This window comes from Ooceraea biroi, chromosome 5 (genome assembly GCF_003672135.1).
Source record: "Ooceraea biroi isolate clonal line C1 chromosome 5, Obir_v5.4, whole genome shotgun sequence".
Classification (NCBI taxonomy): domain Eukaryota; kingdom Metazoa; phylum Arthropoda; class Insecta; order Hymenoptera; family Formicidae; genus Ooceraea; species Ooceraea biroi.
The window spans coordinates 8,592,966-8,617,603 of NC_039510.1; the positions used below are offsets into that span (position 1 = coordinate 8,592,966).

Genomic DNA, 24,638 nt, shown 5'->3' on the forward strand with positions numbered 1-24,638 from the left:
ACCGTTTTGAAATTTTCGCAATAGTTAACGAATTATTAATTATTAAAAATCGCTATATTAGTCCGGCCTACCGCCGAATGCAAGCGCGCGGCGAGATGCGACCGCCTAGAGATCGAGGTTGCTAGGCGAGCGGAGAATTGTTTATTACAAGTCGCTCCTGCCTAGCCATTGCCACTTGTAATAAACAATTCTCCGCTCGCCTAGCAACCTCGATCTCTAGGCGGTCGTATCTCGCCGCGCGCTTGCATTCGGCGGTAGGCCGGACTAATATAGCGATTTTTAATAATTAATAACTTGTTAACTATTGCGAAAATTTCAAAACGGTAAAGGACTTTTCTTCTCAGTTCGATGCGTTCTACCCGCTCACGAGCGCTTCATACACAATTCTGGAACACCCTGTATACAAGACCATCTATTAATGTGAATTTATTCACTATCCTGGTATTCTAATTGCTTGCTTATTTCTCTAATTCTAGGATCCGTTAATTGTCTGAATTCGAGCTCTCTCTCCAGCGGTAATTCATTAACGTATGCTACGCTCCTGCTGAGTGCATCGACATGTGCCATTCTATTTCCAGACCGGTGAGTAACTTTAAAATCATAATTTTGTAAAGCTAATGTCCATCTCGCGATACGCGGATTCAAATTAGCTTTATTTATAGCATATACAATTGCGTTACAGTCGGTAATTACATTAAATTTTAAACCATAGAGATACATATGAAACCGTTCTATTGCTCTTACAATCGCAATCATCTCCAATTCATAGCTATGGTATTTCTTTTCCGCGTCGTTAGGAGATTGACTAAAAAATGCGACTGACGCCCAGGCATTGTTAGCCTGCTTTTGCAAAAGAATAGCGCCTAAACCAAGACTGCTAGCATCGGTGTGTAGTTCCGTGTCAGCGGTTGGATTATATAACTGAATAACAGATGCAGAAGTGAGCTCTTTTTTTAAACCTTCAAATGCTTCTACACAAGATGAATCGAAGTTAAAAGTCGATGCTTTAAGGAGCTGTTGTGGGCATGCGCGGGCACTCACGCGCGGTGCTATACGACGGAACACGACAGCCTACGGGTTCCCCAGTATTTGTACAGAGTATTATTTCCCCTCCATTTCGAATAACCAATACATGGTGTCAGAAGTGGGATCCCGCGTGTGTAAGACAGATAAAGTCTTATACGTACTCGCGTACGAGAGTTAAATGTGCAATACAGCAGAAAACGTACGTTAACCTCAAATGGCGTCGAACGCGCACGTTATCCAAGCGCCAGGAGAATTTGATTTTAGTCGGCCAGAGACGTGGCCAAAATGGATCAAATATTTCGAAAGGTATATTTCGGTAACCGGATTGTCGGACAAATCAGAACAGGACAAAATCAATCTGTTATGTTATACGATGGGGAGAAGTCCGAGGAGGTTATGATCCAAGTTATGCCAAGTATCACGGCGTCGACCAGATTTGTAGAAGTCAAGGCGAAGTTCGACGCGTATTTTTCGCCGAAGAGGAATGTTATTTTTGAGCGCTACAAATTTAATTCGCGCGTACAAGAGACAGGAGAAACGGTCGACTCCTTTGTTACAGCTCTACATTCATTGGCTGAGACATGCGAGTACGGAGTCTTGAGGAACGACCTCATCCGTGACCGTATTGTGATAGGAATCCGTGACACACGCGCCTCCAAGAGATTACAGTTAATAAACGATTTAACATTGGAGAAGGCCCTCGAGATCGCTCGCCAAGCGGAAATACAAGCCAAGGAGGGAAAGACACTCCGGCACGCAACGGACGAGGAAACGGAGGTTAATCGAGTGTTTCAAAAACGCCGCAATTTCCGGAAGCAGAAAAGCAGTGAGGACACCCTTCGCCGAGAGGAGCAAACGTACGGCAGATGCGGCTATCCGAATCACACACCAGATAGGAAATGCCCTGCCTTGAGATCTACATGTCGGAGATGTAAAAAAGAAGGCCATTGGGATCGGATGTGCAGGTCCAAAGAAGTACGACACGTGGAACAATACGATACAGCAGACGGCGACGAGGAAGCACACATTGCGCCCGTGTTCATCGGCGTTGCGAATAGTTTGTTGGGGGAAACGGATTTTCAATTCCAAGCGTACATTCCCGAAATTTTTAAGCCATTATGTTTTATTGTTGATACAGGCGCGGATATTACATGTGTTTCTGATGAATGCATTCCACAAGTATGTAAGAAGAGCATCCGTAAGTCAGGGAAAATTATTTTGGGACCTGACGGGAAAAAGTTACCGTTGATGGGATGTTTATTTATAACATTGGTTCAGGGAGCACGAAAGATACAGGCGACGGTTTATGTCATTCGGGGATTGAAGCGAAATTTATTAAGGAAACCAGAGATAAAAAAGTTTAATTTAATCAGTACAATTAATAATATTCGAGAGAATAGTTGGGATAGTTTTATTCAGGAGTTTCCTCAGGTATTTAAGGGAATAGGCCAGTTTCAAAAGGAATTGCATATTCAGTTTAAAGAACATGTGAAGCCTTTTTTCCAAACAGTTCCTCGGACAGTACCTATTCCTTTACTTCCAAAATTAAAAGCAGAATTGGATAAATTGTTAAGATTGGGAATAATTAAAGTTGTTGATTTTCCAACAGAATGGTGTAGTCCAATAGTGGTTGTTTCCAAGAAAGGCTCTGACGACGTTTGTTTATGTTGCGATTATATACAGTTAAATAATAGCGTTAAGCGACCTAATTTTTCAATTTCTAAGGTCGAGGTAACCTTAGCAGGGTTGAAGGGTTCGACCATATTTACAAAATTAGATGCGCAGTCAGGATTTTATCAAATACGGTTGCATGAAAGTTGTCAACCATTAACAACCTTTATAACCCCGTTTGGTAGATTCATGTTTACGAGGTTACCATTCGGTATTAATTGCGCTTCTGATTATTTTTCACAAATGTTTTATGATTTGTTTCATGATTTATCTAACGTAGCCGTTCGTGTTAACGATATTTTAATCCATACGAATAGTATGGAGGAACATTATAGTATTTTGAGAACAGTTTTAGATAGATTACGAAGCGCTAGGATAACATTGAATAAGAGTAAGTGTATTTTTGGAGTTAAGCAGGTAGAATTTTTAGGGCATTTAATATCGGGAAAAGGAATTGATATTTTACCGTCTCGTATTTCAGCTATTACGAAGTTTCCAATTTCTAAAGATAAAGAATCTTTAATGCAATTGTTGGGCTCAGTAAATTATGTTAGTCGGTATTTACCTAATAAGTAGCATATTTTTGAGCCTTTACATGCTTTGTTGAAGGATGATGTTCTATTTGAGTGGAATGATCCGCAACAGAAAGCGTTTGATCAGATACGAGAGTTATTAACAAAAGCTCCAACTTTGGCGCATTACGATTATTCCAAAAGCATCATAATCCAAGCAGACGCTTCGAGTTATGGGTTAGGGGGTGTTTTATTACAAGAAGATGCAAAGAAGAATCGGGAGGTAGTGGCTTATGCATCCCGAACGTTAAGTTGTTCTGAGAAGAAATATAGTCAAATAGAAAAAGAGGCATTAGCTTTAGCTTATGCTGCGGAACATTTTAAAGACTTTATCATAGGAATTGAGATCGTGTTGGAAACGGATCATAAACCCCTTGTTCAGATTTTGCAGACTAAAGCGTTAGATGATTTGACCCCTAGATTACAGCGAATCCGGATGCGTTTGATGTGGTATGATTATAAAGTGATTTATGTACCGGGTAAACAATTAGTGTTGGCGGATTGTTTATCGAGGAACCCTATAGAGGAGGACCATAGTTTGAAAGATGAGTTTGAAGAAGAAATTAGTCATTATGTGCGTTTTGTTATTAGCCATTGGCCAGTGTCAAATAGTTTTTTGCAACGGATAAAGGAGGAGCAAGGAAAAGATATTGTTTGCAGGAAGTTGAAAGATTTTTGTTTAGGTACATGGCCGAACAAAGATAGGCTACCAAGTGGATTGTCGGTTTATTTTCCATTGAAAGACAGTATTTCATTTTCTGATGGATTTCTTATGTATGGTACCCGGTTGCTTATTCCTCTTTCATTATAACGAGATTTATTGATTAAGGTACACGAGGGGCATTTGGGCATAAACAAATGCAGGGACCGAGCCAGACAGTCCATTTGGTGGCTTGGATTGAATACGCAGTTGAAGCATTTAATCGAAAGTTGCCCACAATGTATTGAGCATAGAATAAATAACAAAGATTTTTTCGTGAAAGAAGCATTTCCAGATCGGCCGTGGCAAAAAGTTGGTATGGATTTATTTAAGTTAGATGTATGGTATATTGTTATAATGGATTATTATTCTCGATATTTTGAATTTTTTTCTTTGAAGACATTAACTGTGGCAGAAGTTATCAGTAAGTGTAAAGAAGTTTTCGCGAGATTTGGTATTCCTGAAATAGTCAGGAGCGATTGCGGCACACAATTTGCGTTCGAGTTTCGCAAATTTGCGGCGGACTATGATTTCGAGCACATAACTAGTTCTCCTAAGTATTCGCAAAGTAATGGTGCTGCAGAAACTGCAGTCAAGATAGCCAAATCTATTATTAAAAAATGTAAAGATGATATTGCTTTAGGGTTTTTAGCTTATAGAACTACGCCTTTAGATAATGGATTTACCCCCGCGGAACTCATGTTCTCCAGGAAGATCCGTTCTCGCGTACCAATATTACCTCGTTATTTAGGATCGTTTAAGGAGCATAATAAGATTAAGGTGAAGGAACAAGAACGGAAAGATAAACAGGAACATAATTATAATAAGAGACACCGCTCGAGGAAGTTATCGAAACTTAATGTGAATGATCTCGTATGGGTAATAGATATCCGAACATACGCTAGGGTTGTAAAAGCAGATCGCAATCCCAATGCGTACGTAATTAAAATGGGAAGAGGTAGTGTTTTGCGAAGGAATCGGTGGCATTTGGTTCCTGCCCGCTATGAGCCACGGAGAGCGAATGGCGGCCCTGCTCCAGCATGAACAGATGACGTATATGAACGATCGAAGAATGTAAGCGTTGATGAGAATGCGGATGAACACATTGTAAAGGCTGACACAAACGGTGATGTCGAGACGCGAGATGCAAGCGAAGTAGAGAGCGAGGCAGAGAATACCGAACCCGAGAGCGGCGGTGCAAATGTATCTCTTCGCAGGTCCGAGCGAGATAGGAAACCCAATACACGATTTCGCGATTTTTTTATGTGGTGAACATTGTGATGTTGGGACGTTGTATTTATGTTTTACATGTTTATATATTATTTAATATATTCATTTAATAAAATGGAAAGGATGTTGTGGGCATACGCGGGCACTCACGCGCGGTGCTATACGACGGAACACGATAGCCTACGGGTTCCCCAGTATTTGTACAGAGTATTATTTCCCCTCCATTTCGAGTAACCAATACAGGAGCAATAACTGGAGAGGTCTCGCTTTTATCGCATAATTATAAATAAATTTCCGAAAATAGTTCGTGAGCCCTAAGAAACGTTGCACTTCTTGTATCGAGGATGGCCGTTTGAAATCATAAATTGCTTTTGTGTGTGTTATAACTGTATCCACGAAACAATGTAACTCTCAATTACAAAGTAAATCTTTATATCGTTCTTGTCGTAACTGTCTTTACTGTTTTAAAGAAAACAAGCGAAACTCTCTAATTGAAACTATAACTGTAACTGACGAAACAAAACCAACTAAAAACAAAACGAAACCGAACTGCCCCCTTTGAAACTAAAATGGCTAACTCAAATTCTTATTGTCTCTAAAAGAGGGCGCTATGTGCTGATGTTTTTCCTCAACACTTCCTCTAAACATCTGTACATCCAATGCCGCCTCGTAGATATTCAAACTGACTGCGATCCAATGCCTTCGTCAATATATCGGCCAGTTGCTGCTTTCCATCGATGTGCTCCAGCTCGATGCAACCTTCCAGATATTTTTCGCGTACAAAGAAATGAGTAAATGACACACCTCAATGTGCTTTGATCTCTTATGATATTGCGGATTCTTTGCCAGTTTGACTGCGCTTGCATTGTCTACATAAAGGACTGGCTTATCCTTTACATTCAATAATTCTGAAAGTAACCGATTTAGCCAAGTTGCTTCTTTAGCTCTTTCGGATGCTGCTACAATTTCGGCTTCAGTAGTTGAAAGTGCTACTGATTTCTGTAGCTTACTGCTCCATGACACAGCACCTCCGCCAAATACAGCAATCACACCTGTAGTTGATCTTGTTGTGTCGTCTCCGGCATAGTCAGCATCACTGAATATCTTTAATTCACCACTTCCAGTGTAGATTATTCCGTGCGCCTTGGTGCCTTGTAAATATCTAAATATTTTCTTGACATTGTTCCAGTCATTCCGAGTCAGATTATCAAGAACTCTACTGGCTTTTCCGACAGCAAACGCTATGTTTGGACGCGTTGCCGTCATCAGGTAGGGGAGAAGGGGGCACTATAGGACACTTTTTTGTTTAAAGCTCGTAGCTTTTTCAATTTTTAAGAAATTGGTTCTCCAATACAATTTTAAGTTAATTTGATTGTTAATGTTTAATATAAACGTATGATAAAAGAAACACATTTGAAAGTAGTGCGTTGTTTTTGCCTTTTAAGAAAGTGTTTTTTCTGTCCTAATCTGCCTCCCTGGAGGGGAAGTTTAGGACGCCACTGGGGCAGTTTAGGACTGATAATGAAAAATCGAGATAATTCTCGTCTTTTCACTTTATTTATTAAAAGTAATAAATCTGTTACTAGGCAACAGTCTTAAAAATTTCTTTTAATATATTTTTTGTTCAACAATAAGTAATTTGTACTACGCGTACTACGTAAGGTAATTTGTACTACGTAATGAAATAAACATAAGTGTCTATCTATTGTCTTAATTAAGGCCAAGAATCAATCTTATTTTATTTTAAATAATAAAATATCTAACTCTCTTTAAAAAAATTAAAGTGTGAAGTGTTAAGATTATTAATTTTGTAACAAATTAAAAAGTAAAAATTTAACAAAAATAACTTTCTTAGACTTTTAAAAATAACTTTCTACGCAACAAAAGAAAATTGAGATCAAATGACACGAAATTCCTTTTCGCAACAGTTGCAAGGCACATTAGAACAAATCCTAATGTGCCCCGTAAATTTCGTACAATACTGCCCCAACTCTATCTTGAAAAAAAAACGTAATATTTCTTATCAACTCTTTTATTATGCCGTTGTATTTCGCTCATTACAACGCAAAACATATCATCTTAACCAGAATATACCAATAGGTTCCTTTTGAGCAATAATTTAATCTAAAAATACTTACATTTGCGAGCCAAGATAATTACATCAGCCAGCAAAACTTATTAATAGTTTGTAGGTTAGTTTGACAGTTAACAGCGCGGAAGCTCTCATGTGACGTTTACCTCTTGACCGATTCGTAACCGAAAAATGCGTTCAACGTATGAAAAAAAGTAACAAATTGTTTTTTATTCGAAATGTCCAATACTGCTCGTGTCCTAAACTGCCTCCTTCTCCGCTACATTAAACAGCCAATAGCTTCTCTATATGGCACAAGATCCTTAACACATTCTGCTGGTAAACATTTTTCATTTCTGATTGGCAAGTGGTTCGGATTACACTCACTCATGTTGAACTTCTCAAGAATCTTGTCAACATACTTTTGCTGACTGATAGTAATGGAACCATCTTCTCGTTGAATGATATTCAACCCTAAAAAGGTTTCCAAATCACCAACTGTGATTTTACATTCTTTTCGTAAAAATTTCAACAATTGTTGAATTTCTTCATCACAACTTCCAACAACTATTCCGTCGTCCACATAAATTGCGACATACAATATATTTCCATTACATTTTCGATAAAATAAACAAGGATCTGCTTTACTAAATTTTATTTTTATTATTATTATTATTATACTATAGATTATATTAAATTAAATTATAACAATTAACATAATAAATAATAAATTAATTTAATCAATCTATTATAATTTAATATAATAATAAAAGAATACATATATATATATATATATATATAAATTGTTTCTAATAATTTTAAATATATTAGAAAAATTATATTTTTAATAGAAAATTTTTATTTTTTGTAGTCTTTTTAATTTCAGAATTTACGTAATCAGGGTCCTAGGAGTAAGGTCCACTCATTTGCCGCTCCTAACGCTCGGCGGCCGCTGGCCCTCATCTGTTACGGGGCGCGTGGTAAGGAAAAGAAAGTAGGCGTCGACTTCGAAAATCGCTCGGAATATTCAGATCGTTTCGAGCACTGATCTAGGAGATTGCTTCAATCTATAAAGGCTTTTTTGTAAACGACAAACTTTGCCAGTGCCATCTTCGAATCCTGCTGGTTGTTCGAGATATACTTTTTCGTCAATTTGACTATACAAAAAGCAGTTTTCACGTCAAATTGCTTCAACTTCATCTTCTTGATTGCAGCCACAGCCAACAGCATTCTTACCGTGTCGTAACGAGCAACGGGACTAAATATTTCGTCGTAGTCCACTCCAGGTTGTTGAACATAGCCTTTTGCTACCAGACGAGCTTTATAGCGTACTTCGCCGTTGGTTAACTCTTTAGTGCGTAATACCCATTTATTTTGGATTACTTTAGCATGAGCCGGTCTTTCCACCAATTTCCAAACGTTATTTTCCTTTAACGAATCGAGTTCTTCATGCATTGCTTTCAACCAATTATTTTTGTCATCTGATTTCATGGCTTCGTCAAGTGTACTCGGTTGAAGCGCTAAACAAACATACTCGCCGCCTGTCATCCAAAAAGGTTTCTTCCTTTGACGTTGGCTTTTACCTTCTAATGCAGAGCTCGCTTCCTCCTGATGTGAAATCTCTTCTTCACCATTTGACGCCGTATTGTAATCTTCTTCACTAGATGGATCCTCCAATGATTCTCGACTTCTTATTCTTGGTTCATTCTTATTCCATGCTTCAGTTTGAGATTCAGAATCCTTCAATTCTATTTCTAAGTTGTTATTGCGCAAATTGCAAATAACTTCAGGCTTACAACGAACATCATGGGAACATACAATTTTATTTGCTGAAGGAATCCATATTCGATATCCATCTCGTTCGTTTACATATTCCACGATGTGTCCAAGCACAGCTTTATCATCAAACTTGCTTCGGAACGTGTACATAACATTCCGTACCGAAGATCCGTAAATGATCCAAACTAGTTAATTCACGTCCATACCAAAGTTCATATGGAGTTTTTTTCATTTACTGAAGATTTTCCTGTATGATTCAATACGTACGTTGCTGTGAAACAAGCTTCAGCCCAAAGGTTTTTAGGTAAATCAGTGGAGTTCAGCATAGAGCGAGCTGCCTCCACTAGCGTCCGATTTTCTCGTTCTGCTGATCCGTTGAGTTGCGGAGTGTACGGAGGTGGAATTAACTGTTCAATTCCTCGTTTTCGAAGCAGCGTGGCAACATCCTTGTTGTCAAATTCTTTACCTCCATCACATCGGAACCTCTTCACAGTGTGTCCATTCGTTGCGGCCTCATTCAAAAATTGTTCCAGGACTTTACACACCTCGTCTTTATTTCTTAAGAAGAAGATGCGTCGAAATTTACTATAGTCGTCCTTAAAACAAACAAAATATTTAGACTTTCCCAAACTACTAACTGTCATTGGACCGTTAACGTCAGCATGTATAAGCTCTCCAACATCTTTTGACTGAAGTGGTTTGCTACGGAAAGGTAAACGATGTGTTTTACCTACAGCACAGCCGTCAAAATGTTTCTTCTGCTTCAACTAACCTGATGTTAAAGTGTTTTAGAACTTCTCTTACATGCCGCTTACTTTGATGTCCAAAGCGTTCATGATATGCCTGCAACATATCCATTTTTGTTGCTATATTAACCTGGATCTGATGAGCAGATTTTATGACTCGCATATTCAAAGCGTACAGTCTACAGGAAAGATGTCCCGTAACACGAACACTATTGTCTTTTTGTGAACAAATTTGAATCCTCTTGTCGTCTATAATTGTGCTATATCTATTTCTTGCACAGGCCTTGACTGAAAACAAATGTGCTCTGGCATCAGGAACGTACCCATACTTCAACTAACTTCGTTTCATGCCATGATCCATCACGAAGCACTTCTATATTTATAGTACCTTGACCAAATGCTTGCATTTCAGTGTTCCTTTTCCCAAGTGAAATTCGTTCTGGAACTGGAAACTGCGAATATGACGAAAAATATTGCTTACTAGGAGTGATGTGTACAGATGCACCGCTATCACAATACCAACTGTCCGCAGATAGTGTATTCACAGAAGCACCAAAAGCATGCGCCAAAAGTGTATCGACCTTTTCTTCGGAGTCCTCATTCTTCTTTTCTGGATTCTTGTCCTTTTGACGTGAATACGTCTTATAACTCGATGGATGCCAATTTGAAAAGTTGAGCGAGACGCGTGACGAAATTTCTTTCATTCAATTTTAATATACAGTCTCATTTTAATTATAATTATAATATATAGGGTATCTCACTTTATCTTATTATAATATACAAGGTGTCGACTTTGGATTATAATATATAGAAAAATATACACAGTTGATTGAAACTACTATCTTTCTTTGAACTCTTTCCATTAACATGACGTATTCACGTTAAAAACTTGCGGCCGTGTCCCGACACAGCCTACCCCACTTTTTTTCCTGAATCCTTGTCTTTCTTCTGAGGGCATTCAGCGGCCCAATGACCAAGTTTCTTACGCTTATTGCACGGAAACCGTTGCTTTGCTCGTTCTGTATCTTTTACACACTTCTGAGGTCCTTTTCCAGCACTCGATTTCTTCGCTTTTCTTGAAAAAAATGCAGATTGTTGTCCATTGTCCGTAGATTTTGTTTCTCTTAATTCAATGTTGCACAGCTTCTCCACTAATAAATTCACAGTTTGGTTGTCTTCAGGAATTGTGTCCCACACGTCCTTAAAATGATCATGTGATTTTCCAAGAGTAGATAATATTCGTCCGGTTAACATGCGTTGCGACAATCTGTTTTCATTGTGTTTTTCCAGTTCGTTATTTAAATCTACAAATAAATTTTGTAGTTTCGCTACGTGAGAGCTTGTATCTTCACTTTCATCACGCCGTGCTTGAAAAAACATTTCAATAAGCATGTTAAGTCTTTGCGTTGATTTTCGTTCAAAACGCGCACATAACTTCAGCCAGTTTTCGTTAGACGTTGTACATGACAAAACCAAATCTGCGACGGATTTACTCAGGACACTGCCGATGAGACTTGCAGCTTTTGCGTCGGCTTCTTCCCATTTCTCTTGTTCCTCTCGTCTTTGCGCGGTTGATGGGACATTTCTTTGTACCACGTACAATACCCTGGAGTGAATTGGCTCGCAACACATGACCCATGTGCCATTTCCATTTCAACCAATCTTCAGGTCCCTTCAATTTCTCCACGAAAACTCTGCTATCCGTAAAAGATGCCATCCTTCGTTGCGCGATTCTTTCGAGGTTATATTACGAACGTTCCGATCAATTGTCACTTTTACAACACTGGGCGTGTACTACCGTGTACTGGGCCCATAACCTGTTATAACTGTATCCACGAAACAATGTAACTCGCAATTACAAAGTAAATCTTTATATCGTTCTTGTCGTAACTGTCTTTACTGTTTTAAAGAAAACGAGCGAAACTCTTTAACTGAAACTATAACTGTAACTGATGAAACAAAACCAACTAAAAACAAAACGAAACCGAACTGCCCCCTTTGAAACTAAAATGGCTAACTCAAATTCTTATTGTCTCTAAAATAGGGCGCTATGTGCTGATGTTTTTCCTCAACAGTGTGCCGCGGACTCATTGTAATTCCTTCTGCTGATATTATGTAACCCAAAAATTCAATTTTACGTTTCAGACACTGACATTTTGCGTAATTTAATTCAAAGCTATATTTTGTAAATATAACCAATATTTCCTCTATTATCGCCAAGTTCTGGGCTACCGTTTCGGTTGCGATAAAAATGTCATCTATATATAAAACGATTTTGTCTTCGCGGATCAATTTCGAGAGAATCTGACGAAGACGTTTTTGAAACTCCGCCGGAGATTCGCAGTACCCGAAAGGTAATCTAGTGTACTCGAATTGTTCATCCGGCATAGCAAACGATAAATATTTTCTCGAATCTATGTGAACTTTTATTTGGTAAAAACCGTCTTTTAAATCTAATAACGTGAATACTTTTTTTACCACTCAGCCCCGATAAGCAATTCTCAATGATGGGAAAAGGACCCTTTTCTTTTTCAACACGACTATTCAAAGGACGTAAATCTAAACATAATCTCAATTTCCCGTTCTTTTTCCTCACAGGTACGACTCTAGAACAATAGGATGAAGTGTTAGGCTGAATATTTCCGCGTGCCAGAAGATCATTGGTGATCTCACGGAGTTGTAACCGTTCAGCATGTGCAAAACGTCTGGGCGCGTATGCGTAAGTTGAATTATCTTTCAAAATTATTTGTACAGAGTAATCATCATCCAGCGTCTCGATATTCCTTTGTTCGATATCTGTTATTAGATCTTTTAGTCGCTATTTTGATTCCACGTCGAAGTCTATTTCCATCGCGTCCGTGTTTATACTTAAAGGTTTTTCTGATCGCTCATCCTCGATACATAAGGGCAATTCGGCAAACATGTTTGTCGATTCTCGGCTATTTTGATTAACTGGTTTGACCGTTATTATTAGATTCGCGTTATGTAGAAATTCTCTACCGAAAATAATATCTCCTTCAAATAAATTTTCCTGTAAAATATGTAAGTTAGCTTCAAAATTTACACCCGAGAAAACGGACAATGATAATTTTACTCTCACTACGCCAACAATATTCAAAAATTCTCTACTTAAATTCCTATACTTATTTGTAACTACATTTATCTCATAGCCAGCAGGCTTAATGAATTTCTCAAAGATTTCCAGCTTGACGAAAGACACAGGGCTACCCGTATCAAGCAAGGCTAATATTTTACAACGCTCACCAGCGATGTTGTTGACTTCCAGGAACGGACTTTCCAGGGTGATCTCCCGGATCTGGCTGACTACCGCTACTGACTCTGAGGAACTGATCTGCTCCGAGGACACGTTGGCCGCCGTCCGCCCCGCTGCTAACTGCTGCAATCCTCCTGACGTCGACTTAACATCCCTCTTTCTAAGGGTCGGGCACTCGAACCGCCGATGTCCTTTTTCCCAGTAAGCAAACTGTCAGCAGTATGTCGACAGATTGGCAGCAGATTCAATCAGAATAATGCAACAGATCCGGTACCATCTGTGTCCGCATTAAGATTGTGTTCTGCCAGCAGATCCTGCTAACATGATCTGACAGCAGATTGGCGACAGAAACCAAGCAGAGCCTGCCGACATAATCTGGCGGCAGATTGGCGGCAGAAATAGAGCAGGATCTGCGCAGTGTAGTTGGCAGCAGATTGGGAGCAGAAATCGAGCAGGCTCTGCGAGAAAGTGCCGTAGTAGTACAAATTTATTGGAGCAATATTGGTTAACAATATAAATCTAATTTTTTATGTGGGGTATGAATTAATTTCTTATATTGGTCCACTATTGTAAAGTAATCTGTTTTTTTAATCAATACTTAATTTGATTAAATGGGCAAATTTAATGCCTTCAGATTGCTTGCGGCGTGTGTGGACGTTGTCCATGAGAACCTCTGTGCTGCAAGTGCAAAAATTCTTAGAAAAATTAATATTATTATGTCAAGACGCGTATATTAACTTATATAACTGTCAGGCTAAATCTTAACGTCGAGTAAGAACTCAACATGTTCACCACATAGCGGTGCAGAGTGAAAATGCATATTCCTAGCCGTGTAAATTTGAATAGTGTCAAAAGCTGCAGATCCTGTTCGGTTTCTGCCGCCAACCTGGCGCCAGGTTATGTCGGCAGGCTCTGTTCGGTTTCTGTCGCCAATCTGCTGCCAACTACACTGCGCAGATCCTGCTCTATTTCTGCCGCCAATCTGCAGCCAGGTTATGTCGGCAGGCTCTGCTCGGTTTCTGTCGCCAATCTGCTGTCAGATCATGTTAACAGGATCTGCTGGCAGAACACAATCTTAATGCGGACACAGATGGTACCGGATCTGTTGCATTATTCTGCTTCAGATATGCTGCCAATCTGTCGGCATACTGCTGACAGTGTGCTTACTGGGTGGATTTTGTACCCAATCTGTGGCCTCTCTGCTCACATATTTTGTCGAACAGATTTTGCCAATGTCTGTTCTTCGCAGGTTTGGCTGACTGGGTTGTTTGCAATAAAAACAATTGATCTCCACCTTGCAGTCGTTGGTGAGATGTCCTTTTTTGTTGCAGTTGCGACAAAAGATCTCTTTGTTCTTCTGCGCCGATTCCACGACTGGACCTTTCTTGATAGTTTCCGCCACTTCTTCGGTAATAATCCTCATCTTCTCCAGGAACCCGTCTAGCGTATCCATCGGCACAGACAACGCCGTAGCCTTGAGTGAAGTCTGGGTGATTCCTCCGATCAGTAATTGTATCGTGTCGTTCAAAGGTAAATCGAGTTGATAAATGAGTGCCAGTTTTTCGATCGCGTATTGATCAAACGTTTCCTTTTGTGCCATCCATTTACGAGCCTCTATTTTCTGCATGGCGACGAAAAATGGCACCTTCCTACCAAAATATTTCAAAAGCTCTTGACGACAGTTATTCCATGACTTCAGGGTGCTACCGCTCTGGAAGTCGTACCACTGCCTGGCCGCTTTTGCCAGACGACTAGTTGCCGCCAGTAATACTTCTCCGTCAGCTGCTCCGTGAACTTGGGCCACCTTGTCGACTCGCTGTATCCAGGCCTGCCGCACGTTGTCCTCTCGAGATCCTGCGAACTCTGGAATTTGCGAGGCTAGACACTTAACCATGCTTCCAGCCACAAATGATTCGGCTCTTCTGTTCTGCTGCTGAGATTGGTTCGATGGTAGCGATTCCGCGGAGTCGGACGAATTACCAACGCCGTGGTTTTCCGCCGATCCTCCTGCAACTCTTTCTTGCTCCACCGCTCTGGTCATCTTCTCAACAACGCTATTCCCTATCAATTGCAACACTTGCTGGAACTGCTGTTGCTGCTGAAGCAGTACTTGTTGTTGCTGCAAATGCGCCTCTCTTTGATGTTGCAGCATCACATCTACTGAAGCTAACACTTGCTTGAGCATTCCCTCCGTCGACGATCGCTCACCTAACGCCGGGGTCGGGATCTGCTCCACATTTTCAAAACGCTCCCTTGACAATCCTGCCGGTGCCTCCGTCGTGCCGCTTCTTTCGACGACCGACATGATACGATCAATGGCCTAGTTTACACCCAGCCGTCCAATCTCGATTTACTTCAGAGTGAAGTGACATTTTCTGGGTGAAAACACTGTTAATTCAGTTTCATTTCACAAATTAACAGTGTTTACACCCAGAAAATGTTACTTCACTCCGAAGTGAATCGAGATTGGACGGCTGGGTGTAAACTAGGTCAATGAGCTCATTCCGGTCACTACTGGCCGAAATCCCAAGGCGGACAGCCTCTTCTCTCAGCTGCTCCACCGAAAAGTCCTCCATCCTGGCCCGGTCCATTTCTCTCTGCTGTCGCGTCTGCATCATTCGCGAACGTCTCGAAACTCACGGGAAGTGAATCTGGATCCCACTTCTGAATTTGTAAGCTAAAAATAATTCGGAGATTGCCTTGGTCTTGAACTCGACTCTATCGGGATCCCTGGTTCCTCACGCCTAGTCTTAGCGTGTATGGCCAATGCTCCTACTACTGTCATCGTATTGTTTTCTTTCTGATCCTCTACGCGACCTGACGGTCTCTACTATCTTTCCATATCTTACAGTACATACAAAGTGCCAAATTGTTATATTAAACACATTATTGTACGACGTTAGGTTAACAAACCAATAACAAACCTGTTATTTTCGAACTTTTTCCCGTTTCGAAGCTTTGTATATACGAAATAGCTATCATCCACACTGGCCACATATTAAACGAATATGATGGTGTTTTTCGAAGTGAATTTAGAAACGTAATAAAAAAATTCATTGTTTGGAAAATTCCATGCTAAATTTCGCATGTAAAATCGTGGATAAGAGTAGAAGATTAGTTTCTTGATATCGTGCAAACGGATTTTTTTCATCGTGCAAGAGGATTTTTCATTCTGCGCAACTAATAAAAAGATTTCATTAAAAAATGTCATTTACTTCGTCGGTAATACAGATGACTCCAGGATCCCCTTAATGGCTGTCTCAACCTTTTTTTTATTTTTTTATAGCACCTTCAACCCTATGTAGGGTTATGTAGTGCACATTCCAACCTTTTACCATGACAGATGGATTACCGATTGCAACTCTGGTTAACTTAATAGAACATAGATGGCAGTTGCTTAGATCGACCGTGTGGCGCCTCTGTAGCGGTTCCTGTCACACCATTGGTCAGAGCGACCAAACCAATCGGCATTTTCTTTTCCAAGCGCGCCGGATTCGGCTGGTTATAAAGACGTTTCTGTTTTGTTTTATATAGTAGAGAAGTAACTAGTTTAGTTTCGACTGCTTTTCGAGCCAATGGCCTTTTGTGTAATAACTCGAAATATAATTCTTTAACGTGTGTAAAAGGACGTATAGTCATTTCGGAACCCCCACAACCGTGACCCATACAGCACAGAACCTTCCAGATATATTGCAACAATGTTACAACGTTGCAAGTTGCAATGTAATGTAACAGAGATATTACAGAGACATTGAAATTGTAATATAACATTAACAACATTTCAGAAATATTGAAAAAAATAATGCTATCAATTAACGCTAAATTAACATGAAAAATGTAATTTTAGGGTATTAATTTATATAAGACGTACATATGGATTTATGTTTGCGATTCTCAGGAAGACAGATATTATTGTTTGAAAAGGAATTAATAAAAAAATTTATATTTTTATTTTTATTTTGTTATTTTATCAAAATAAAAATAGGAAGATAAAATGAGAAATTAAATAAATAATAACAATTATTTCTTTAATTTCAGTGGTGTCGTCAAAGAAATAATTGTTATTATTTATTTAATTTCTCATTTTATCTTCCTATTTTTATTTTGATAAAATAACAAAATAAAAATAGTCTTTAATCTTTAATTAATCTAGTTTTTAATTAATCCTAAATAATTACAATGTCATTATCCTAAAATGAACACCATAATAAATACATTATATAATATTACAAGTAAACTAAATAAATAAAAGACAACTTACTACCAAGAAAAGACATTTTACATTATATCGAACGATGACAGATGGACTGGTACAAAAGTACGTCCGTACGAGATGGTGACTAACATACCAGTGATGTTCGAGGAGACAAAACCTAAATATTATTCAGTATTAGATCATAAACACATGGCAAGTTTTCGATGTCCTTTTGTAGATTGATTGCGTTACGATGTCTTTTGATGAAAATCATTTCCGCTATTTCCCGTTTACGCCAATTCTGGTCGAAACGTCGTTTTTTGAATTAATAAAGTTGTCAGTGGTGTCGTCAAAAAAATAATTGTTACTGTGAATTTTCCTGGTGGAACAAACTACACTATATTTAAATAAATAATAACAAGAATTTTATTCGCCAGAAATTTCATTCACTTAATATACATACCCCGATACTGGCAATGTCTATTAGTCGGACAAATTATTACTAGACTGCACGCCAACAAATCGTTGAACTGTTTTATTATAATGCAGTTATTTTTCCCTTCGTCTGGAAATTAATTCACTAACTACGCGCCGACATATTGTTAGACTTGAAACGTAGCGATTTCATAATTCACAAACTATTGAGATAGATCATTAACTATTGAGATAATCATTAACAAACATGATTTGTTGCGAAAAATATATCACCCCACGCCAAGGAATATTATAATAAATAAATAAATAATGTTGTTAGATATATATATCTAAAGAAAGTAATTAAACTTCAAACGCCGTTATCAGTTATTTAAAAAATATTGCTCTAATCCGCGGCCTATTCTCCAGGTAGTGTACGAGTGTCATTATAATGTTCTTTTTACAAGCTACGTATCGTGTCTGTGTGCGCACACCGACACATAGATTGTGTGCGTCGCGAGACTATCTTCACTTCATCTCTATAGCCATGCCACGGTCCAGCATGCTACCAATGCAAGTGTCAATTACTACATTTACACGAGCGCTACTTCTGTAGTAACTTACTCGAATTATAGTAACTTACGATAATTCTCTGCGTGTAAACGGGGTAAACCGATAATTCACTGCGTGTCACAGATGTCTATACTATACTAGATCGCTAACTACGGGCTTTGGAGTACAAAAAACTGAGGCTGGCCCGATCTCCAGTTTCGTCCATGACACCTGACAGAACATGGCGACAGTGCGTGTGTGGTAGTGCGTATGTGAGTACCCAGTGTGTGTTAGCGCGTATGTGTGACATCGTGAGATTATACATATAACCAAACAACAAGTGCGAAAAGTGCGAAAAGTCTTCAACTTTATGCTGTTTGTGTATGATAAAGGTTAACATAAAAATCAATATAAACATATCAAAAGTAAAGTATATTTATATTAAATATATGAAGTATATATTTATTGTAAAATGTATACGAAAAGGAAAGTACATGTTTACGTTGTCTACATAATACAAGAAATACAATCTTATGTATTCTGAAACAATATCAATTTTGATAACTTTCGTCGTTTGCTAACGGGATTTATGACGTTTTGACGTCTTTGTTTAACGTATTCGCATGTGAATACATTCGAATCGTTAAATATTTGCGACAAATAATAATTATTAATTGTAGGCGGTGTGGTGAATCCATACCCAACTCGAATCCTTCGTAACAATCTTTATTAGTAGGAAATACATTTGTGTCCAATGCATATCTGCGTGTAATGCGACAAATGATTTTACGATATACATCTTTATTTGGTAGCTTATTTTGACTGTTTGTTAATGATTGACGAAACTCTGTCTGTGGCACAGACAATTTTGTACACATCATTCGATGCGTATATTAAACCTCCCTTCTGTTTTATGTCTACGAATATGGTGTACGGCAAACTATTATGTTTCTTATCATTGACTTTTCTTATAATGTTGGCAATGCAGCTTTTACATGTTAATGTACGAATCATTGTTTTAACTATGAAACCCGCTATATAATATAAAATGTTATCTTTCAGAAAACTACTTTCATTCCCAGGGATACTATAATATAGTTCTCCATCCTGATCGTCATCAAACAAACCATCATTATACATATCGCAGTCTGCGCTATTAATGTTGTCATGCCAATTTTGCACATTTTTTTCTGCGCCCATCTCAATTTAAATTGTACATCGTTGTCTGAGTCAAATGTGCCACAATTAGCTGTCGCTGACGCTGTAATCGAATTTTTAACCAATAAACTTTTCATAGCAGCTTTGAATTGTAATACATTGGGGTTGTTATTCCAACCGTGTCGCCGTCGCACTTGAACAAAAAATAATTCTAAGTGATCCTGACTAAACCTGTATGTCATTAGATATTTAAAACAGGGCTCTCTCAAAATATGTTTAGCTATTTGCAATATCGATTTAATAGCAGCTGCAAACCCTATGATAAAAACCTTTCTTCTACCAGTACATAACTTATTATTATCAGGTTCCATTAGAGTATATAAATATGCAATTTTTTGTTCTATTCTTTCTTGCAAGAAGTTTAAGTTATGTAAAAATATCGGCGATTTTAACCCCTTTCCGAAAGGGTTGCGAGAATTTAAAAAATCGAACAGTTCATCAATGGTCTTGATAAATTCTATCGTGCCAGCACAGTCTTGAAAGCCTTCAACTTCAAATAACTGTAAACATTCCAAAGCAGAAGCAGTTGAAGAACTTAAAGTCTGTACTGCGAGTTTTACCTTCATAATATTAGCTTTAAAATTTATATGCGCAGAACTAAGTTTATTTGCAAATTTTTAATTCTGGTCGAGTTGCAGCGTATGTAAATTAGTTATATGATTCCAATTAATCTGTGCAGTGGGCGATTTAATAATTTTGAGATCACCTAACATGTTCCGGGCAAGCTTTACATTATGGCAAGCATCAGGTACGAAGTGTACATCGTAATCGGAGCTGGGATGTTTAAATGTGCTTTTCAATTCACAATAATTTGTCGTGTATAAATTGCAACCTAATATATTCATTGTTGAATAGTTGGCATGAGCTCCGTCACACGTAACACTCCATACCCGGATACCTGATCGCTGGGACAATATTAATGCTGTTTTTACCAGTTCCGCTTGCACTACAGCATTTATTTTGTCTACGAAATAACCCACCGGCCACTTCCATGTACCTCTAAGAGAAACCAGCATGAAAACGAGGACTTCGGTGGCTTCACTGTTCGCAGCTTCAATAGATGTCCCATTGCCGTAATCGCACAATCCAACATATTGTTCCGATGTAGCATTCCACAGCACCTGCTTCCGAATCGCCATCGAATCAAACACTAAATTGCAATGACGCGAACCTTCTGGGAATTTCGATATCTCTTGAAAAACCTCAGTCAGAAAACCAGGTTCCGCATTAACCGAGAAAAGTCAATTTCTGATGCTGCTTTCATGTGGCAAATGTAGAATCGATCTGAAAATGCCATTCATATTAATTGCAAACCCATAAATAACAACGACAATGTAAGAAATATACCTACAATAGTTATAGGCCTTCGGCGAATAAAAATGTAGAGTTACTGCAAATTTTTTTATTTCATCGCTGTATCGGCAACCTTTCTTCTTTCCGTTTCTATTGTTCCATTCGTTCTTGAATACTTCGTCAACACGTTCATCAAAATTTGTACTAATAACTTCACTGGGATCTCTTCCCAGAAGATTCTTTTCTCTGTTAATTATACAAGTTCAAGTAACGTTACTGCAATGTATATCATTGCATGTTTCTGAATATTTTCATGTTTCTCCTTTTCCTTTTTCTTGTATATACAAATGTATATACCAAACTGTATATACATTTGACCTTGTCTTCATTGAAGCAGTCTGTTTAGCATGGCATCGTAACATTTCTTAATGCATTTTATCATATACATTTAGTGCAAACTTACTTCCACATGAGTTAATTGTTCATCTTCATTGTGTTGATTACTTAACAACATATATTAAATGGCTGTGGTCAAGTTACAAATCCTGTGAAGTATCTTCCCTCTATCTTTATTCTTGTAGAAAGAAAGGAGAAGGAAAACACTTTGAAACATTTGCAGCTTGACTGGTATGAGGAGAGTTATAGCTAAGTTATAGAACTGTTACTTGGTATTTACTGAATAATGTGTTTTCATACCGTAAAGTTGTCAATAGATACTGTAATGAATTAATTTTTTCTTCTTTCCTCCTTAGCTTCTGCTTCAATGTTTTTATCGTTCTCCACATGTGCTGTTCCCGTGGACTCATTTGCTGCTTCAACTTCAAAACTGAACTGTGCATGACTGTCTTCTGCTTTCGCATAGTTAGTTTTATTGTATTATTAGTAGCAGATTGTGCTTTCGGCGATGATATTGAAGCACTAACTGTTGTGTTATCTTTGTTTGATTTCAATATACTCTTCCACACAATTGGAGGCACATTTGTCATAGCAGATATAGCAGGAGTAACACATTCCATCGGAGGAGTACAGTCAGATTTCATCGGAGGATTACATTCAGATTCCATCGGAGGATTACATTCAGATTCCACTGGAGGATTATATTCAGATTCCATCGGAGAATCACATTCAGATTCCATCGTAGGAGTAGATTCAGATTCCATCGGAGGATTACATTTAGATATTATCGGAGTATTGTTAGAAGCAGGTGCCTCTAGAAATATGGAAGGCACAGCCAGATGTTTTAAAACTACTCCACTTGCATTGGCTTTTTGCAAAATATCTGAGGGTAAGAAGTGAGCACTACATACTACATGACTCTTTTTTGGTATAAAATCTCTTCTGATTGCGTTCATCCATATTTGTAACATATCAGGACGCTTCATCGGAAATCTACAATATTTACAATGTTTAATTGCAACATAACCTTCACAAACATCGAATTACTTATTTATTACAAACATAAATGCATTCTACGTACTGAAATAAATGATACCCTTTGTCATTTGTATTATTACAATTTTTTATGCAGCACTTGTTCGGCATTGCTATTTTATATTTGCAATAGCAAACTAAAATACACGAGCAACACAACACGTACGCGCTAACACACACGCACTGTCACCATGTTCTGTCAGGTGCATGGCCGAAACCGGAGATCCGGCCAGCCTCAGTTCTTTTGACCAAGTTAGCGATCTAGTATAGTATAGACATCTGTGCTGCGTGTAAACGGGGTAAGTTACTATTGTTGAGAAAACTAGTTTAAACTTCGCGCTAATTCTGCCCAATTGTCTCGGGAAGATTCGGGCATCAAATATCGATAGACAAATAGCGGCACGACGAGACGCGTAGCGATGTATTCGACCCTTTTCTTACGCGACCGTTGTAGCGAGCGAACGTACTGAGCGAGCGAACAGAACAAATAAGTGGATCCACTGGCGGATAGTTACTGGCGCGCGGATAGTTTACCGATATAGAATTAAGGCGGATTTGTGCACAGATCTGAAAAACGAAAAAGGCGACTGATATCCGGAAGTCACGGAATCAATCGGATGAGTAGAAATTTTTCTTTAATTTGATTTATGAGATTCTTTGCTTGAACAAAGCATTGGCTATTTTTGTATTTTCTTTTCTTGTGACTTTGAGGTTCACACGTATATTTTCTTGCTTATTTGTATGTGATTGATATATAATTATTTGAAACTGTTTGAATGTATTGTTACATATTTTTCGTAATTATATATATATAAATTTTCTTTTGTTTATTGAAATACTGAACACATTTATTTATACCTTATCTCGCACATTTGCAAAGGGAAATAATCAAATTTCAACAACTATAATTCGAGTAAGTTACTACAGAAGTAGCCCCTAATAGCATTCAAACATTTTTTTAATGTTGCACAAATAGTTTTTTAAAAGACAAAATATTTTTGAAATTATATGAAACATATTTTAAAAATATTTTTAAAAGTTCGAATGTAACTCACGAAAAAGATTTCAATAAAATATTTTATTGAAAGATTTTACAATATTTGTGAAAGATTTGTAAGATATTTTAAAAGATTTTGTTAATATATCTAAATGTTTTGTCATACCGCGAAATTATTTTTCGAATCTTTTCGCGAAACAAACCCAGGCAGCACACATTGGTTTCAAAGCCGTTTCATAAACGTTTTAACGTAACGTTTTATAACCATTTTATTGAAAACTAGATTTTTATATTTTATGAATTACTCTAAATTTCGTGTAGTGGAATCTCACTCTTTTGGAATGAGATATTACTTCAAGCAATAATGATTTCAAAAGTTTCAATAAAAGAAGAAAAGAGCACTGGATCGGTTTTCCGGCTGGTTATTTATAAGGTGATAACGCAAATGTTTCTTGCGAGAACGTCACGCCTGGCCTGGCCATCTATCGGTCGCTTGGTGAATCAGAGGCGGGACTAAAGGGATCCTGGAGTGACTAGGGAACTTTTTCGCGATGGTGCTGCCATTTACACAAAAAATGCTTTTTATAAAAATTTCGCAATTTGTACGCACAAAATTGCGGCGGTTCCAACTCGGGATAAAATAAAGGAATATAAATGAAGCTTTTCGAAGTGACTTTAGAAGCGTAATAAAAAAGAAAGGTGTTTATGAAAATCTTGTATATATGTATAAGTATGCACAAGATTTTCATAAACACCTTTCTTTTTTATTATGCTTCTAAAGTCACTTCGAAAAGCTTCATTTATATTCCTTTATTTTATCCCGAGTTGGAACCGCCGCAATTTTGTGCGTACAAATTGCGAAATTTTTATAAAAAGCATTTTTTTTGTGTAAATGGCAGCACCATCGCGAAAAAGTTCCCTAGTTACTCCAGGATCCCCTTAAATAAAAATATTTTAAAATGTTACAAATATATTTCTTTCATTAATAACTTTTTTAAAATTTTGTATAATCTTCTTTTCATTGTAAGATGCGTTTTTTGATGATTTTTCACTCACTCATAACTTTGCAACAATGCAATAAGAATGTTTAAGATTTATGACCCGGAGATTCGCTTAATTCTCACTTAAGTTTTAAAACATGAGTATTTTTAAACTAAGTAAGAATTTTTAAAGTTTTAAATCGATCGTAACTAGTAAGCATTCGACAGATGAGGTCTGTTCTTTATTGCTGAACTCCCTGCACTGAGCTGCGCTAGTTCAGAGTTTATCCTTTTCCTCCTAATATGGAGTATTACGAAATATAGTTTTGAAAGCTCCCAAAATCTTATTTACTTATTTTAAAAATATGTTTCTTAAACGTTTTGAAATGTGTTATTCAAATATTTGCAAGAAATATTCTAAAAATATTTTTAAATCCAGTTTGTGAAATGTTTTGAAACCTATTATGTCAACATTTTTCGAAAATATTA

The 24,638-nt window shown here is 37.8% G+C and overlaps 5 protein-coding genes across 7 annotated transcripts in view; 2 read left to right on the top strand and 3 right to left on the bottom strand.

Moving 5' to 3' along the window:
* Window positions 1-18,808, bottom strand: part of LOC105275142 (molybdenum cofactor sulfurase 2) — a 37,382-nt gene extending 18,574 nt beyond the window's left edge. For both annotated transcript variants that reach the window (XM_026969986.1, XM_026969987.1), the window contains exon 1: window positions 18,322-18,808. The gene's annotated coding sequence lies outside the window, so the exon portion shown is untranslated. The remainder of the gene's footprint in view (window positions 1-18,321) is intronic.
* On the top strand, window positions 1,046-4,247 carry LOC113562029 (uncharacterized protein K02A2.6-like). The gene has a single exon (XM_026969988.1). It carries the CDS (start codon window positions 1,312-1,314, stop codon window positions 3,271-3,273), a length of 1,962 nt encoding a protein of 653 aa, XP_026825789.1. The 5' UTR covers window positions 1,046-1,311; the 3' UTR covers window positions 3,274-4,247.
* LOC113562011 (uncharacterized protein K02A2.6-like) lies at window positions 3,308-5,241 on the top strand. Its single transcript, XM_026969895.1, has 5 exons — window positions 3,308-3,347; window positions 3,431-3,993; window positions 4,099-4,281; window positions 4,369-4,848; window positions 5,041-5,241. Exons 1-5 carry the CDS (start codon window positions 3,308-3,310, stop codon window positions 5,239-5,241), a joined length of 1,467 nt encoding a protein of 488 aa, XP_026825696.1.
* Window positions 12,061-15,441, bottom strand: LOC105285993. Its single transcript, XM_020033840.2, has 2 exons — window positions 14,194-15,441; window positions 12,061-13,334 (listed from the first exon to the last, which is right to left on the bottom strand). The coding sequence occupies exons 1-2, from the start codon at window positions 15,372-15,374 to the stop codon at window positions 13,283-13,285; spliced, it is 1,233 nt and encodes a 410-aa protein (XP_019889399.1). The 5' UTR covers window positions 15,375-15,441; the 3' UTR covers window positions 12,061-13,282.
* A 134-nt stretch (window positions 18,809-18,942) lies between the features above and the next one.
* LOC105280888 (THAP domain-containing protein 1) lies at window positions 18,943-22,395 on the bottom strand. 2 transcript variants are annotated; one of them, XM_020032153.2, is made up of 4 exons: window positions 22,219-22,394; window positions 21,438-22,130; window positions 20,800-20,987; window positions 18,943-20,732 (listed from the first exon to the last, which is right to left on the bottom strand). In XM_020032153.2, exons 1-4 carry the CDS (start codon window positions 22,281-22,283, stop codon window positions 20,656-20,658), a joined length of 1,023 nt encoding a protein of 340 aa, XP_019887712.2. In that variant the 5' UTR covers window positions 22,284-22,394; the 3' UTR covers window positions 18,943-20,655. The 2 variants fall into 2 exon arrangements, with proteins under 2 accessions (XP_019887712.2, XP_011340053.3); XM_011341751.3 differs by having other exon boundaries at window positions 18,943-20,987; window positions 22,219-22,395.
* Between the last annotated feature and the right edge of the window lie 2,243 nt (window positions 22,396-24,638).

Coding starts and splice junctions, on each gene's coding strand:
- LOC105280888 (XM_011341751.3), bottom strand. CDS start 22,283: ATGCCGAACAAGTGCTGCATAAAAAATTGTAATAATACAAATGACAAA. Junction 22,131..22,218: donor AAAGGGTATCATTTATTTCA/GTACGTAGAATG, acceptor TAAATATTGTAG/ATTTCCGATGAAGCGTCCTG. Junction 20,988..21,437: donor TATCTATTGACAACTTTACG/GTATGAAAACAC, acceptor TATAATTAACAG/AGAAAAGAATCTTCTGGGAA.
- LOC113562029 (XM_026969988.1), top strand. CDS start 1,312: ATGGATCAAATATTTCGAAAGGTATATTTCGGTAACCGGATTGTCGGA.
- LOC113562011 (XM_026969895.1), top strand. CDS start 3,308: ATGATGTTCTATTTGAGTGGAATGATCCGCAACAGAAAGC. Junction 3,994..4,098: donor GGCTACCAAGTGGATTGTCG/GTTTATTTTCCA, acceptor TTATTGATTAAG/GTACACGAGGGGCATTTGGG. Junction 4,849..5,040: donor ATGTGAATGATCTCGTATGG/GTAATAGATATC, acceptor GAACGATCGAAG/AATGTAAGCGTTGATGAGAA.
- LOC105285993 (XM_020033840.2), bottom strand. CDS start 15,374: ATGTCGGTCGTCGAAAGAAGCGGCACGACGGAGGCACCGGCAGGATTG. Junction 13,335..14,193: donor CCGACAGATTGGCAGCATAT/CTGAAGCAGAAT, acceptor ATGGTACCGGAT/CTGTTGCATTATTCTGATTG.